Raw genomic sequence first — 13,321 nt, forward strand, 5'->3', positions numbered from 1 at the left:
GAATTAAGTGTGCTGCAAGTACCCAACAGAAAATAGCAGCATCAACAAAAACTTAAAGATCACCTACATAAAATAGTGGTATACATTGAAGCTGTTCTCAACGGTTAGGGTGACCCACAGCAATCTACATCATTCAAATTAGGGCAGTCCTGATTGGTTGATAGGGCCACTGGGTTTACTTGGTCCAGCCTGTGGTTAGGGTTGTACTTGGCTTAGATTGGCTTCACTTGGTTACATCATTCTGCAGCCAGAGAGTGCTGTTTCCTTTCTGTGACATTTTCTAGACCAGGTTTGGATTGTGTCAGTTCCTGGATGTCCACCTGTTTGTTTTCTGATCTGCCAATCAGCCTCTTTCCACACTATGGTAAAGGTTTCACAGCTGTAAATTTACTGAAATCATTTTGTTTATACTTCAAAATGGCTAAGTTTCATGTTGTACAAATTATACCTCTAAACATCTGTGGTAGCATCCCTCCCCCTACACCAGTGAACTTAATCAGTTCCGAGTTTATTGAGATTATTTTCTACATTCTGTGCCTTGGTGACCAGTATTGCATCTGACACTTGTTAATGGACACAATAAAGATTAAATGTGCTTCACTACATTCCTGATGGACACGACAGGCCTCAGTGCTCATTGTCATGACTAGTTCTGAAAGGAAAGGTCCAAGTCCATGTTGCAGGCCTTCCTGGTTGCCTTCCAAAGAATGAGGCTGGAATGAGCTTTGGCCTGGGTGATGTTCCCTGTCACTGATTAACCAGTTCTGTAGGAAGGCTGCACTACCAGTACTTCCAGACAAAGACACCTGGTCAAGCCCGGGTAGGCAGGAAAAAAAAATGTCTACCCGCTATCACCAAGCAGCGAGTGATAGCTACCTGGAACTTCTGAAGGAGGCCACCAAGCGTGATCTGAATCTCTCAGATGATGATGGCATGACACCCACCCTCCTGGCAGCCTACCACGGCAACCTCGAGGCCCTAGAAATAATATGCAGCAGAGGGTAAGTGATCTCTGTCAGGGCAGCCAAAGGGCTACACAGCAGCAGCAAGAGTCAAGGAAGTCTGAGTAGACATCTTTCCTCTTTCTAAGTTCTCTAAGTAGTTGGCTTTCAGAGAAAGACAAAACTAAGCTAGGTATGGGTTCTTTTCGTGTAAGAACAGCTACCTGGGAGTCACTTAGCCAGACGGGTGGGTCGGTGTTGTATTTGTAATTTGAAATAGTTTCCATGGAATTTAAGTGGTTGACCTTTAAGAAGTCACAATTGTCCTCAGTTCAGCCATTCTCCTTGGTTAGGACATGTTTTTTATTTTACTTTTTCAATTGTGTCATTAAAAAATCTACCTTTTATGAGCCCCTAGTTTTGGTGTAAGTCCCTGATGCTTGAATGAAATTTCTGGTTTTACAAGCTATAAAAGGGACCTCCAGTCCACCTTTACTCTTTTAGTTTTCGTTCTGGCCAACACACACACACACACACACACACACACCACACCACACCACCACCACCACCACTTAAATTTTAATTCAAGTCTTTGCTTACTTTTTTATTCTGCTTGTCCTGCCCAGAGGGCTAGCCAGGATGGCTGCTGTGACTTAAGAAAGGGAGAGATGGAACAAGAGAGAAATCTGAGGGAGGGAGTGGGGGAAGAGGAGAGGAGGGGAGTAAGGGAGCCCAGTGAGTGCATTCAGTATAGTGCATAGTTAGCATCTGGTAGGTGACAGTCCTCCCTCTTTCTTCCTCTTCCCCCTCCGATTCTTCTCCTCCTTCATTTTGGTGCTGTCTAGAGGATGCTGATCAACAAAATGTCCTGGTTTCTGTTGTGGAGATCAGATTTGAGAGGAAAAGACACACAAGTGGCTCATGGTAGACATTTCAAAGCCTGTTCTAGAGAGGGAAAAATTGAGCTTGTATTAGAAAGATAAGAAGATGATCAAGGACTGAAGGAATCATCTTTCCCCTAAGACAGCACTGTGCACTTCAGGGATGGAAGAGGTTGAGTTTGGCTGGATATGACTTGCACAGGGATAGGACAAGCCTAAGTGATAAAACTAGACAACAGGAACCTTGAAAGTTCTGTTAAGGGCTTGAATCTCATTCCAAGGGCCAGGAAACCACACCCTGTAGTTACAAAAGAAGCCACCAAATAGATTTATGCTTATAAATATTGTTCCAGTGGTTGTACAGTGGTCACAGAGAATGTTTAAGGACATTCAAGTGAACTGAACTAACATAGTGACAGTGAGTATGGGTAGACATATGGAGATTTGAGTGACAGTTTGGATGTAGAATAGCTTATGATTTAGATGTGGATAAATAGAGGAAAATAGGGTCAACACCCATGTTAGGATTAAACAGATTGTAGACATTGACACCTCATTGAATTGAAGAATGTGTCAGAAAGAGCATGCCCACATTCTACACCAAGTCTTCTGAAAACAAGTGAAATCTTTCTTCTGAGTCAATGCCTGTTATTTTGTTATAGCAATGATCTGACCAACTTCCTTAATTAAATTTATAAGGAAATTTAGTATTACAATTAGCAAATTTACTTCTTAGGTTCTTCCCTGTTAGATACATGTTTTTTCTAATTTGTAGTGTTGGGATTATTATTTTTTTTACGTAAATCTTTGTCCATACGTTTAGTGTGAATTCTCAGAACTGAGGTTTTTGAATCAGCTGGCATACATCTTAGCCCACTTGTGCTATAACAGGCAAGGTAATTTCTAGCTCTAAGAGCAGTACGAAAGTCCAAGATCAAGTTGGCAAGAAGTTCAGTGCCTAGCGAGACCTAGTCTCTGTTTCCAAGTTCAATGCCTAGAGAGACCTGGTCTCCACTTCCAAGATGGCTCCTTATGGCTGCAGTCTCTGGAGGGAGCAAGTTAGAGTAGTCACACAGTAGAAGAAGGAGTATACAAACAAATAAAAAATGATAAAGCAAATTCCCTTCCTTGATAAGGAATCCCTTTCACATGATGAAAGGTGGGGTTCATAGTGAGAATGAAAAGGCCAACACTGAGCAGCCATTGCATTTCTACCTTTGTAAGCTGTGTGTCTGCAAACCCACCCCACTTTCATAATGGAATCTTCAACACTGGCTCACAAAATTGCCTTTCAAAGACTGTGGTGTGTGTGTGTGTGTGTGTGTGTGTGTGTGTGTGTAAAGGGTGAGTGATGGTGTCAGCATGCCGCAGTGCACGTGTGGAGGTCAGAGGGCAGCTTCCTATGTCAGTCCTTGCTTTCCACCATGTTTGAGAGCAGGTCTCTTATTACTCACAGGCTAGCAGCCCATGAGCCTCCAAGGGCTCCCGTCTCTGACTTCCACCTTGCCAGAGGAACAGTGGCATCAGACATGCCTCTGCATCTGGCTTTATGTGAATTATGAGAATCTGAACCTAGGACATTAATGCTTGTGTAGCAAGCATTTTACTCACTAATTCATCTCCATAACCTTCAAAATGCTTTTAAAGCTAAAACTATCAACTATTTTTAATATAAATTATACATATGTTTACAATGATATATATATACACACATATATATACATATATATATGTGAATAAATCTGTCAACTGCTGTTATATATAATTCTAAATTTAAGGTCATTCATTCCAAAATATTAGCTGATAAATATGATCTTCCAAATGTTTTCTTTTGTCCAAATGCACAAGTGTATTTTATTCTTTACAAAAAGGCAATCCTCCAAAGCATAATTGTAACATGATAAAGAAAAGACTCAGAGACAGATACTGGGGTTCAAGGTTTAAGCTGAAGATCAGAAAAGCAAAGCAGCTGGTCACTAGATCTTACTCTACCTAACACTGAAAGACAATCCTGGCTCCATCAAACCTCAGACAGTAACCTCTCCTCAGAGTAGCTGGAGAATCCTGAGACTTCAGTATCTTCCTATCCTCAATGTGGCTGGAGAATGAATCCCTCATCCTGAGACCCTGTTCCTGTCTTAAATATCTCTCATGAGTCCTGGGATTAAAGGCATGAACTCCTCTATTACTCTTTAAGACTGATTCAATCTTGTGTAAGTCTGGGTGGCTTTGAACTCAGAGAGATCCATCTGCCACTGTCTCCTGAATCCTGAGATTAAAGGTGTGTGCCACCACTGCCTGACCTCTATAGCTTGTGGCTGACTTTGCTTTTGAGTCCTCAGGCAAGCTTTACTAAATCATAAAAAAATATCACCACAAATAATGATAAATTATCAATATATCTTAACAATTTGCACTTAAAAGTTTATATGCATACCACTGATTTTCATGACTACATAACATTTTGCTGTATAGTTTTATCATTATTTATTTTTTTAATTTATCAAATAAAAATTGCATAGCCAGGCACAATGATAGTGCACACCTATGTTCTCAGCACCCTGAGTCATGAAGATTGTGAGACTGATATCAAGCCTGGACTTTATAACAAGTCCCTGTCTCCAAGATCGTACATGTGTTTATGATATACCTTATGGTATTTTAAATACACTTGCATTATGGAATGACTGGATCATGCTAATTATATGATACCTTACACACTTATCATTTTGTGGTGAGGATATTTAAAATATAACCTCTTAACAATGTTGAAGTATAAAAATGATTGTTGTTTTAATGTCACCACATTGTACAGTAAATTGCTTGAACTTTTCCTTCATAATGGACATTTTGCATCTTTAAACCTGTATCACCACACTTATCTCCCTACCCCAACCACTGTCTTCTCAAGAGAATTCTACAGGTCTCATATAGTTCAGATTCCACATTTAGGTGAACTTGTGAGGTATTTGTCTTTTTGTGCCAAGCTTATTTCACTGAACATAATGTCCTCCAGGCTCATCCGTTTCCAAATGCAGGATTGTCTTTTTAAGGCAAAATAATATTCCATTGTACATATATATGCGATACACACACACACACACACAACACACACACATATATATAAAATTTCATTCACTGGTGCAGGAAAATTGGTTCTGTAATTTATTCATTTAGTTGCCCATTCATAACATTTAATTCCTTCTCAAGTTTTGTTTTGCCAGTGAAGAAGGCTGGCCTTTTGTCATGTCATGGATTGAAAGGAACAACCTTGTTCATTCAGCTTTGTCCAAGGCTTCACATTTCCTTGGGATAAATTCTTCAAAGTAGAACAGTGGATTCCAGGAGTGGTCAGTCTTTTGATGTATGTCCTGCTAAGCAATCTGAGCCAGATAATGCTTTTCCCAGAATGATCCTCTCCTTGTGATCCCACTAAAACCAAACAACTGATAGTTTTCAACCATTTCTTGTTGGATTGGCAGACACTGGCAGTGTATGGTTTTAATTGACATTTCTTTCATTAATATAAGTCCAAATAATTCCTTCTTATGTAGGAAAAACATTTTTGATGGTAATATTGTTTTCTGAGAACAGCTTTACACGTATTCAAAATTAACTTCAAAGGATGAGATTGGAGTGGAGCAGATGCATAGAGTGTCATAATTTAAGCAAATTACCCACTTAACAACAATAACAAGCTGTTTTAAAAATTATTGATCAAAATTATCGCTTACTAAAAATTGAGGGCAAAATATGATTTATTTTCAATTCCTTCTCAGAGAGTTTTTCTTTTGAGGAAAAAATATCAACACTAGATTGAATCTATCCCAAAGAATCCATAGGATATTGGCATTAGATTCAGTCCATCAAACAAAGGCTGGACAAGTATATGCATGGCTCTACTAAGAATTGTGAGCCAGAAAACTGGGTTTAGTAGCATACACTGTAGTTCCAGCACCGGAGAGGCAGGGACAGGAGCATCTCAGGGGTGGGGGGGTGGGGGGGTTGTCAATCTAGACAACTGGTAGGCTTTGCTTTCAGTGAAAGACCATGTTTCAAAAATAATAAAAATGGAAAAGCAATTGATAAAGACAGCCATGCTAACTTCTGCTCTCTATGTGTATGTACATACATGTACACACACACACACACACACATACACACACAAAGAGAAATGTGAGTCAGAAATTGTGGGACATGCCTGTAATCCCAGAAATCAGAAGACAGAGACAGGAGGATTCAGAGTTGAAAGCCAGCCTTAGTTAACATAGAAAGCCTCCTTACAAACAGGTAGAGGTTGCAGGGAGTAGGAATAGGTTTAGAAAGACTTCATGAAGCTTGACTTTTTTTTTTTTTTTTTTTTTTTTTTTTTTTTTTTAATATCAATTGGAAAGCTATCCCAGGGCTTAGATGCTCTAGAAAAACCCAAGGACCATCTTCCTGACATTTTCGTTTGTAAATTTGGACTTTTGCATTTGAAATTATCTCTAAAGAAGATCCACCTCAGCCCCATCTCAGGCTTTTCTCATGTTCAGCCCCTCATTAAAAGCACCAGTGAAGACCCACTGAGATGGGAAAATTCACTCCATTCTACCTGAAGTATATGGGTCTAACCCAAACTTTTAATACTTGGTTACTTCCTGCCACAACTCACCCTGCCTAGTTATTCCTTCTTTAGTTTATTCAACCCAACGATAATTCAGGCAAATTTAATCAGTGTGTTTTTGTTTATGCCATAGTCACATTTTGGCTGTCTTCCAGCCCTGCTTTGATGTCTAGGATACTTAAGGGGTCCTTTGAATATGGTGCTCAGTTAAGCAAATAAAAAGTGAAACCACATTGTTTGGGGACAGGGAACTGTGCTCCCCATAGATTCGACTGTGCCAAGGCTGGAAGGGGGTCTCCTTTGATCCAAAATAATTAAATTGGGCTAACTGGCTAGGCCCTCTTACAGAGGCTGCCGGACAAAACAGCATTATTTAACATTTGCTTTCCTTAGATTCAATTTCATTTTCTCTTGTTTCTTTTCCCATTACTTTACCCATAACTCCATGCTATCTGGTCACACGGATGTACACTCTGGGTTCCCCAAACATGCCATGTGATACTGCCCATCCTTGCCTGTGCCCATGCTGTTCTCTGTGTGAAGCAGGGGGCCAACCTATGGCTGAATCTAGTCTACACATGGGCTTTTCTTGGATGTCACTGTGTTTTTCTTTTAAAATTGAGCCAGCATTTAAAATAAATTCCATGAAATTCTGGATTTCAGCCTCCATTTGAAAAGTGGATGTGGTAGCACTGTTTCTCTTCAGAGCACAGCCAGAGCTGCCCTGCTTCTGCAGTTTCTAGGAGCTTGAGAATATCTTAGCTTTTGTTGAGAAAACCAGTAGTGTGTCTTCTACTGGCAGATTTTGAAATGTCTGCTAGAAATTATAGGTGATAAAAGGAGAAAAATGCAGGCTTTTTCCTCTTGGGAAAATTAATTGGGCAAATAGAGCATACTACTTGATAAATAAAATGACCCTGTAAATACTTAACTACAAGAACTAGGCCAGCATGGTGGTTTCTGCTTGTAACCCTGGTACTTGGGAAGCTGATGCAAGAGGACCACAAGTTTGAGGCAAGCTCGGACTACATAGTGAGTTCCAGCCTGCCTGAGGGACAGAGAAAGACACAGCCTCAAAAACAACAAATGGCTGCTGAGATGATTCAGGGTTACTGGCATTTGCAGATGGGCCTGATGACCTGAGATTGACCCCTGGGTCCCACAGGGTGAAAGGAGAGAGCTGACTACTGTAAGTTTCCCTCTGATCTCTATATGCACACTTGGGACGTTCATGCCCACACACAGACACACAGAAAACAAACACATTTAATTGTTGAAAATACTTAAAAATTAAAAACCCCACAAGAGTGGTGTAGTGGTAGAAATTTACCAAATGGCCACAAGAAAAGATAAATATGTAAGTATGGATAAAAGAGAAATTATAATAATGCATATTGAATGTATACATGCATAGTTTACCAAGCACTGTTCTGTGTTATATATGTGTTTAAATTCACACACACACACAAAAAAAACTCTATCAGAGGCATTATTATTATTCTCAGTTAGGATAAAAGACTTATGGCTGGTTAAGTGGACAAGCTGGGTTATATCCATGTAAGACTTTTATTATGACACAGATGGTTAAATAATGAGACAGACCTGATCCAAGGGATGCTACCTGTTAGGCTGGGGATATAGCTTCATGGTAGGGCATGTGGCAGGCACATATGAGGTCCTGGGTTCTACCCTTAGCACTGCAAAAATAAAAATGAAAGTGTGCTACCTGTTACCATCATTCAAAACAATTGCACCCTCCAAAAATCTTACTTTACTCCTGGGATGGTGATTGGTTCAGAACTGAGGCAGCCATGGGTTTACAAGGAGGAGACTCAAGTCTGAGTCATCAGATTATAGGATTCTGGTTTTGCCACATTAATGTAGGGAGCCTGTGAATGACCTGAAGATCTTGTCAAGCTCTAGATTCTGATTCAGTAAGTCTGGGTTGGGCTCCAGACTGCATTTCAATAACACCATAGCTGATCTGTTGCTGCTGTTGCCACTGACTGCCTGTGTGTTTGGGTCAAACAACAAACAAACAAACACTCAAAGTAAACTCTGTATGGTATGGTACATGAGCATCCTTTGCAAGGGCCTAGATCTTTCCTGTTCCTATTTTAGTTTCCCACCAGCTATGAGGAGAGCTTTTCCAATCATCTCCCTCTTGTCCTTCAGTATGGTCTGTCCTTGACTCTCAAGGTCTCACAGGAAATAGAAACTCTTTTGTCTAGTTGATTTTATTTTTTAATTTTTGTGGTGTTTTTTACATTTGACTCATGAGAGGACATGCTGGCTAGAATCAGCTCTCTGAATCCTCTCAGAATACTGCTAAGTTGTCAGGACAATTGAAAGCCAATTATATGCAGAAATTATTGATATTATAGAACCTTACAATTGAACAAATTTTATTAAAATGTAGCATTTGAAATTTACCTCTTCAGAGTTAGTTCACTATTTTTCTTGTGTGTGTGCTCTGAAGTTACAGATGTCCATGAACTGTTACAGTGGAAATAAAATAGTATACTATTGCTTGTCTCTTCCAATCTCTGTATCCAGTAAAGTGATGTGGCAACATGAAATTTTTCATGGTGGGTAGATTTATACTATCATACATGCTATAAATCAGGGCTTCAAGTTTTTTCTTCCATGAATGATCCCATTGTTAATTGTTTACAAGTACATCACTGGATGATATTATTCTTGGCTTTGGGGAAACTTCTAATGGAGCTCAATTAGAATTAGGTATGGTACTGTTTCCTTTCTCTGAGTCATGTGACCCAACTCTGGCCAATGTGATATGAAAGTGACTCTGCTAGGAAGGGTTTTTGTTTGTTTGTTTTTGTTTTTGTTTTTTGTTTTCCTAAAAGGGAGGCATAGCATAGAGATGGCTCTCTCTATTTCTGGCCATCTGGTATCTGGCTCTGACATAGCTAAACTTAGCAGCCATCTTATGTCAACATCAAGGCAGGATAAACATGCATTTTGTTGGTTGTTTTTGTTTTTCTTTATAGACCTCATGTTCAGTGAAAAACATAATTTAACATGCATCTCTCATGTTTTCTTCTGTAGTGGGGACCCTGATAAGTGTGACATCTGGGGAAATACTCCTCTACATTATGCAGCCTCCAATGGCCACACCCACTGCATCTCATTCCTGGTCAACTTTGGTGCCAACATCTTTGCCCTAGATAATGACTTAAAGTCCCCACTGGATGCTGCTGCCAGCAGGGAGCAGAAAGAATGTGTTGCTCTCCTGGATAAGGCTGCCACTGTACAGAACACCATGAACCCCAAGAAGGTTGCCCGACTGAAGGAGCAGGCTCTGAGGAATGCCAGAAGGCAGTTGAAAGAGTGTGAACGACTTCAGGAGAAGCACCAAAACAGGATGGCCCGCACCTATAGCAAGGAAGACTCTGGGACTCTTTCTTCTTCCCATGGTACCTTCTCCAGGTTGTCCCTTTCCAGTGCTTCTGCTGGTGGATTTGGGTCACTATCTAAAGGCTTTAAAGATACTTTTAAGATGAAATTTAAGAAGAACAAAGACACAGCAGAGCAAGTAGGGAAGGAAGACAGAAATGGGCAGAGACATGTAATGGAAGTGTTCAGAGAGGAGGAGGAGGACTCATTCCCAGAGGACTTCAGAGAGAAGCTCCGTTTCTCGACAGAGAAAGCCAGTGGTGAACAGCACGAGTCTATTCTCAACCGTCCAGGGCTAGGGAGTATTGTTTTTAGAAGGAACCGAGTACTGGACCTTCAGGACATCTCAGACAGCAAAAGGGAGTTGGGCTTTAAAATGCCCAGTGAGTTGTTCCAAAGACAAGGAGCAGCCGACGATGAGGAGGATGAGGAAGGAGAGGCAAACAGTACTGCAAACGATCTTCCTTGGGACGAAGATGAAGTAGAATGGGAGGAGGATGTGGCTGATGCCACCCCCCTGGAAGTGTTCTTGCGGTCTCAGCACCTAGAGGAATTCCTTCCCATTTTCATGAGAGAGCAGATCGATCTAGAAGCTCTGCTGCTTTGCTCTGATGAGGACCTTCAGAATATCCACATGCCGCTGGGCCCCAGAAAGAAAGTCCTTAATGCCATAGACCAAAGGAAACAGGTGCTCCAACAGCCTGGGCAGCTGGTGGACACCAGCCTCTGATGGAGGTCATTGGTTAACAGAGTGATCTGAGCGTGGGGGTCATGCTGAGTTCCCTTGGGAACATCACAGGAAGCACCCTCTACCTGATCTCTGTCTAATGACAGAACTCTGGGTGTAGGTGTTAGGGTTTTAGAAAGGACTCCCAAAACAGAGGCCAAGACTCTGGGGAGTACTCTGTATTCAAGTAAACCATCAGTTAAAAAAAAATGCTAGGAGACCTTAGAACAAGAAAACAGTGTCTCTCTTCATTACTGCACTCTGTGGAGATCAATGGCTTTCACTGGTCTAAAGTGCAAAGCCCAGCTTACATGGATCTAATCTTTTAACAGATATTTACAAGCAACAGGCTTGGGTTTATAGTGTTCCTGTCTAAGAATCAGGGCAGTGTAGCAGGTAGGGGGATGTCAGGAGGAAAATGTGGGGTGCCTGTTGTGGGATGAATTTCTAAAGTTCATATATATAGGCCTAACCCCTAAGTGTTTTTGAAGTGCTTTAAAGAGGTGATTAAGGCTGTGTGAGTTTATAAGGGTGGGCTCTTAATTCCATGTGAAGAAACATCAAGGGTGTGCTCACACAGGAAGAGCAGGAAGGCAGATGCCAATCAACCCATGAGAGCAACCCTATCCCCCATAACCCCCCCCCCCCCAACCTCTGGGGAAAATCAAACTTTGGACTTTCAGCCTCCTGAGATGTGAAAAATAAATTTCTGTTGTTTGAGCACTCTGTCTGCAGTGTTTTGTTATGGAAGCCTAGGTTGACAATTGTGGTATGTAAACAAGAGGATAGCAAAGGGAGAACAAGAAGGATTCAGGAAAACTATGCCTGTCCCATCTCACAATCTTTCTAAGGGTTAAGTGCCTTCTGAGATTTTAAAAAGGGGGAGAAAAGATATAGTATTTAGGAAAGTTGATGGCAAAAGTAAATTTTACACATTCATGCCTTCACTTTGTTAGTGTGTATCAGGGATGCTGCTGTCTGGATAAATGCATGTTATAGTCTAGATCTTAGACATAGCCCAAAGACCCTTATGCTAATGGCTTGGTCATCTACCTAAGGAACTATTGGAAGGAGGTAGACATCCATCCTCCAGCCGGGGCTTAGTAAAAAGAAGGAAGTTAGGTCATGGAGGCATGCCCTTCAAGTGGGTATTGGGATTTCAAACACTCCCTTTGCTTTCCAGCCACCTTGAAGTGAACAGGTTTCCTCTGCCACATGCTTCTAATGGATCACCTTGTCACAGAGCCAAAACCACGGAGACTAAGTAACAGTGGAACAAAGTGTCTGAAGTGATCAATTAAAACAAACCATTCTTTCTTAATTACAAACAAATGTCTATCACCCCCCCCCCAATAGGGCACCAAAGAAACAATTTTACACATGAAGCTGTTGGAGTGACTTAGCAGGAGCAGGGCAACTCAAAGGCATCTGTGTCAGCAAAAAGCCCACCCAAAGCATGAGCGATGATTCACAAAGGTGCACCCTGGGAGCTTCTTGCCTTAAGCTACAGGTGGCTCCACCAAAGAGAACTTTTCCTCCCCCTAGATGCTTGCTGCTTCCATAACCTTGGGAGGGGTCTTGTGAATCTTCTGATTTTCATAAGCTTCCTGAGCCTGGGAAATTCTCTACAGCTTCTGGAGTCTGCTGAGCCTCTTTCCTCTCTCTAATAGGTAATGTTTCAATTCAGAGGAAGCAGCTACACAATAGTTACATTATATAAGCTATATGTATTATGTAATGTGTAAATATATGTATCATGTAATGTGTAAATATATGTGTGTGATAGTTACACACACATAAAAATACTGTTTCTCACTCTCCATTCTCCATCTCCTTAAACTTCTCACAGACCCCTTTCTGCCTTCATCACACACACACACACATACACACACAATCTAGATTGTGCATATGAGAAGAAAATATAGGATATTAGTCTTTCTGAATAAGACTTATTTTGCTTAACAATCTTTGTTTCCTGAATATATATTAATTTCATTCTTTACAGTTGAATAAAAGTCCATTGTGTAATGTACTACATTTTCTTTTTCCATTCATCTGTTGACGGACATCTTGGCTGGTCCCACTTTCTGGCTACTGTGAACATAGCAGCAATAAATACGGATGTGTAGGTCTGTGTGATATGTTGAATGGGATAGCTAGGTCACATGATAGTTCTATTTTCAGTTTTTGGTGTGGTGCCACACTGGTTTCCATAGTTTACTTTCCCAAACAAAGTTCCTGTCTCCAAAATCTTGCATTTTTAAAATGCTGACGGTTTCTAAAAGGCCATCTCAAATTGAAACCATCCCTAACCAATAGCTAAGTTTTACTAGAATTTTGTAGCCAGACTACCACCTGGTAGAATTTACCATCGACTGTGTGCATAACATTAGGAAAGTGATTTGTGCCTAGCTGATTTCCCATTCACATTTGAGTTACTTCAGGAGGCTCCATGCAGAATACAGATGCTCAAATGTGATGAACTCACTCATTCCTCCCCAGTGAGTGGGTTCAGGAATCATAAAGGTTATTGGATATGTTATATTAGGGGATAGTTGTTTACATATACTGTGCTTCATTGTGGAATAAACTAAAGCTGTACTTGTTTTCAATAACATGCACAAAAGCAGTTGGAAGGAATTCAGAGGCTTTGTGATCTGAGCCTGCCTCTGTCACACATGATCATTGTAGATGACTGGATCCCTTCTAGTTCCCTAGAAACTCCAGAGACACTGTCTCCATATCCTAT

At 40.8% G+C, this 13,321-nt stretch overlaps 1 protein-coding gene across 1 annotated transcript; it reads left to right on the plus strand.

Moving 5' to 3' along the window:
• The first annotated feature begins 763 nt into the window (after positions 1-763).
• Positions 764-10,749, plus strand: Anks4b (ankyrin repeat and sterile alpha motif domain containing 4B). Its single transcript, XM_051192824.1, has 2 exons — positions 764-1,001; positions 9,498-10,749. The coding sequence occupies exons 1-2, from the start codon at positions 838-840 to the stop codon at positions 10,573-10,575; spliced, it is 1,242 nt and encodes a 413-aa protein (XP_051048781.1). The 5' UTR covers positions 764-837; the 3' UTR covers positions 10,576-10,749.
• The last annotated feature ends 2,572 nt before the right edge of the window (positions 10,750-13,321 follow it).

This window comes from Phodopus roborovskii, unplaced genomic scaffold, assembly GCF_943737965.1.
Source record: "Phodopus roborovskii unplaced genomic scaffold, PHOROB, whole genome shotgun sequence".
Taxonomy (NCBI): Eukaryota; Metazoa; Chordata; class Mammalia; order Rodentia; family Cricetidae; genus Phodopus; species Phodopus roborovskii.

Coding starts and splice junctions, on each gene's coding strand:
- Anks4b (XM_051192824.1), top strand. CDS start 838: ATGTCTACCCGCTATCACCAAGCAGCGAGTGATAGCTACCTGGAACTT. Junction 1,002..9,497: donor GAAATAATATGCAGCAGAGG/GTAAGTGATCTC, acceptor TTTCTTCTGTAG/TGGGGACCCTGATAAGTGTG.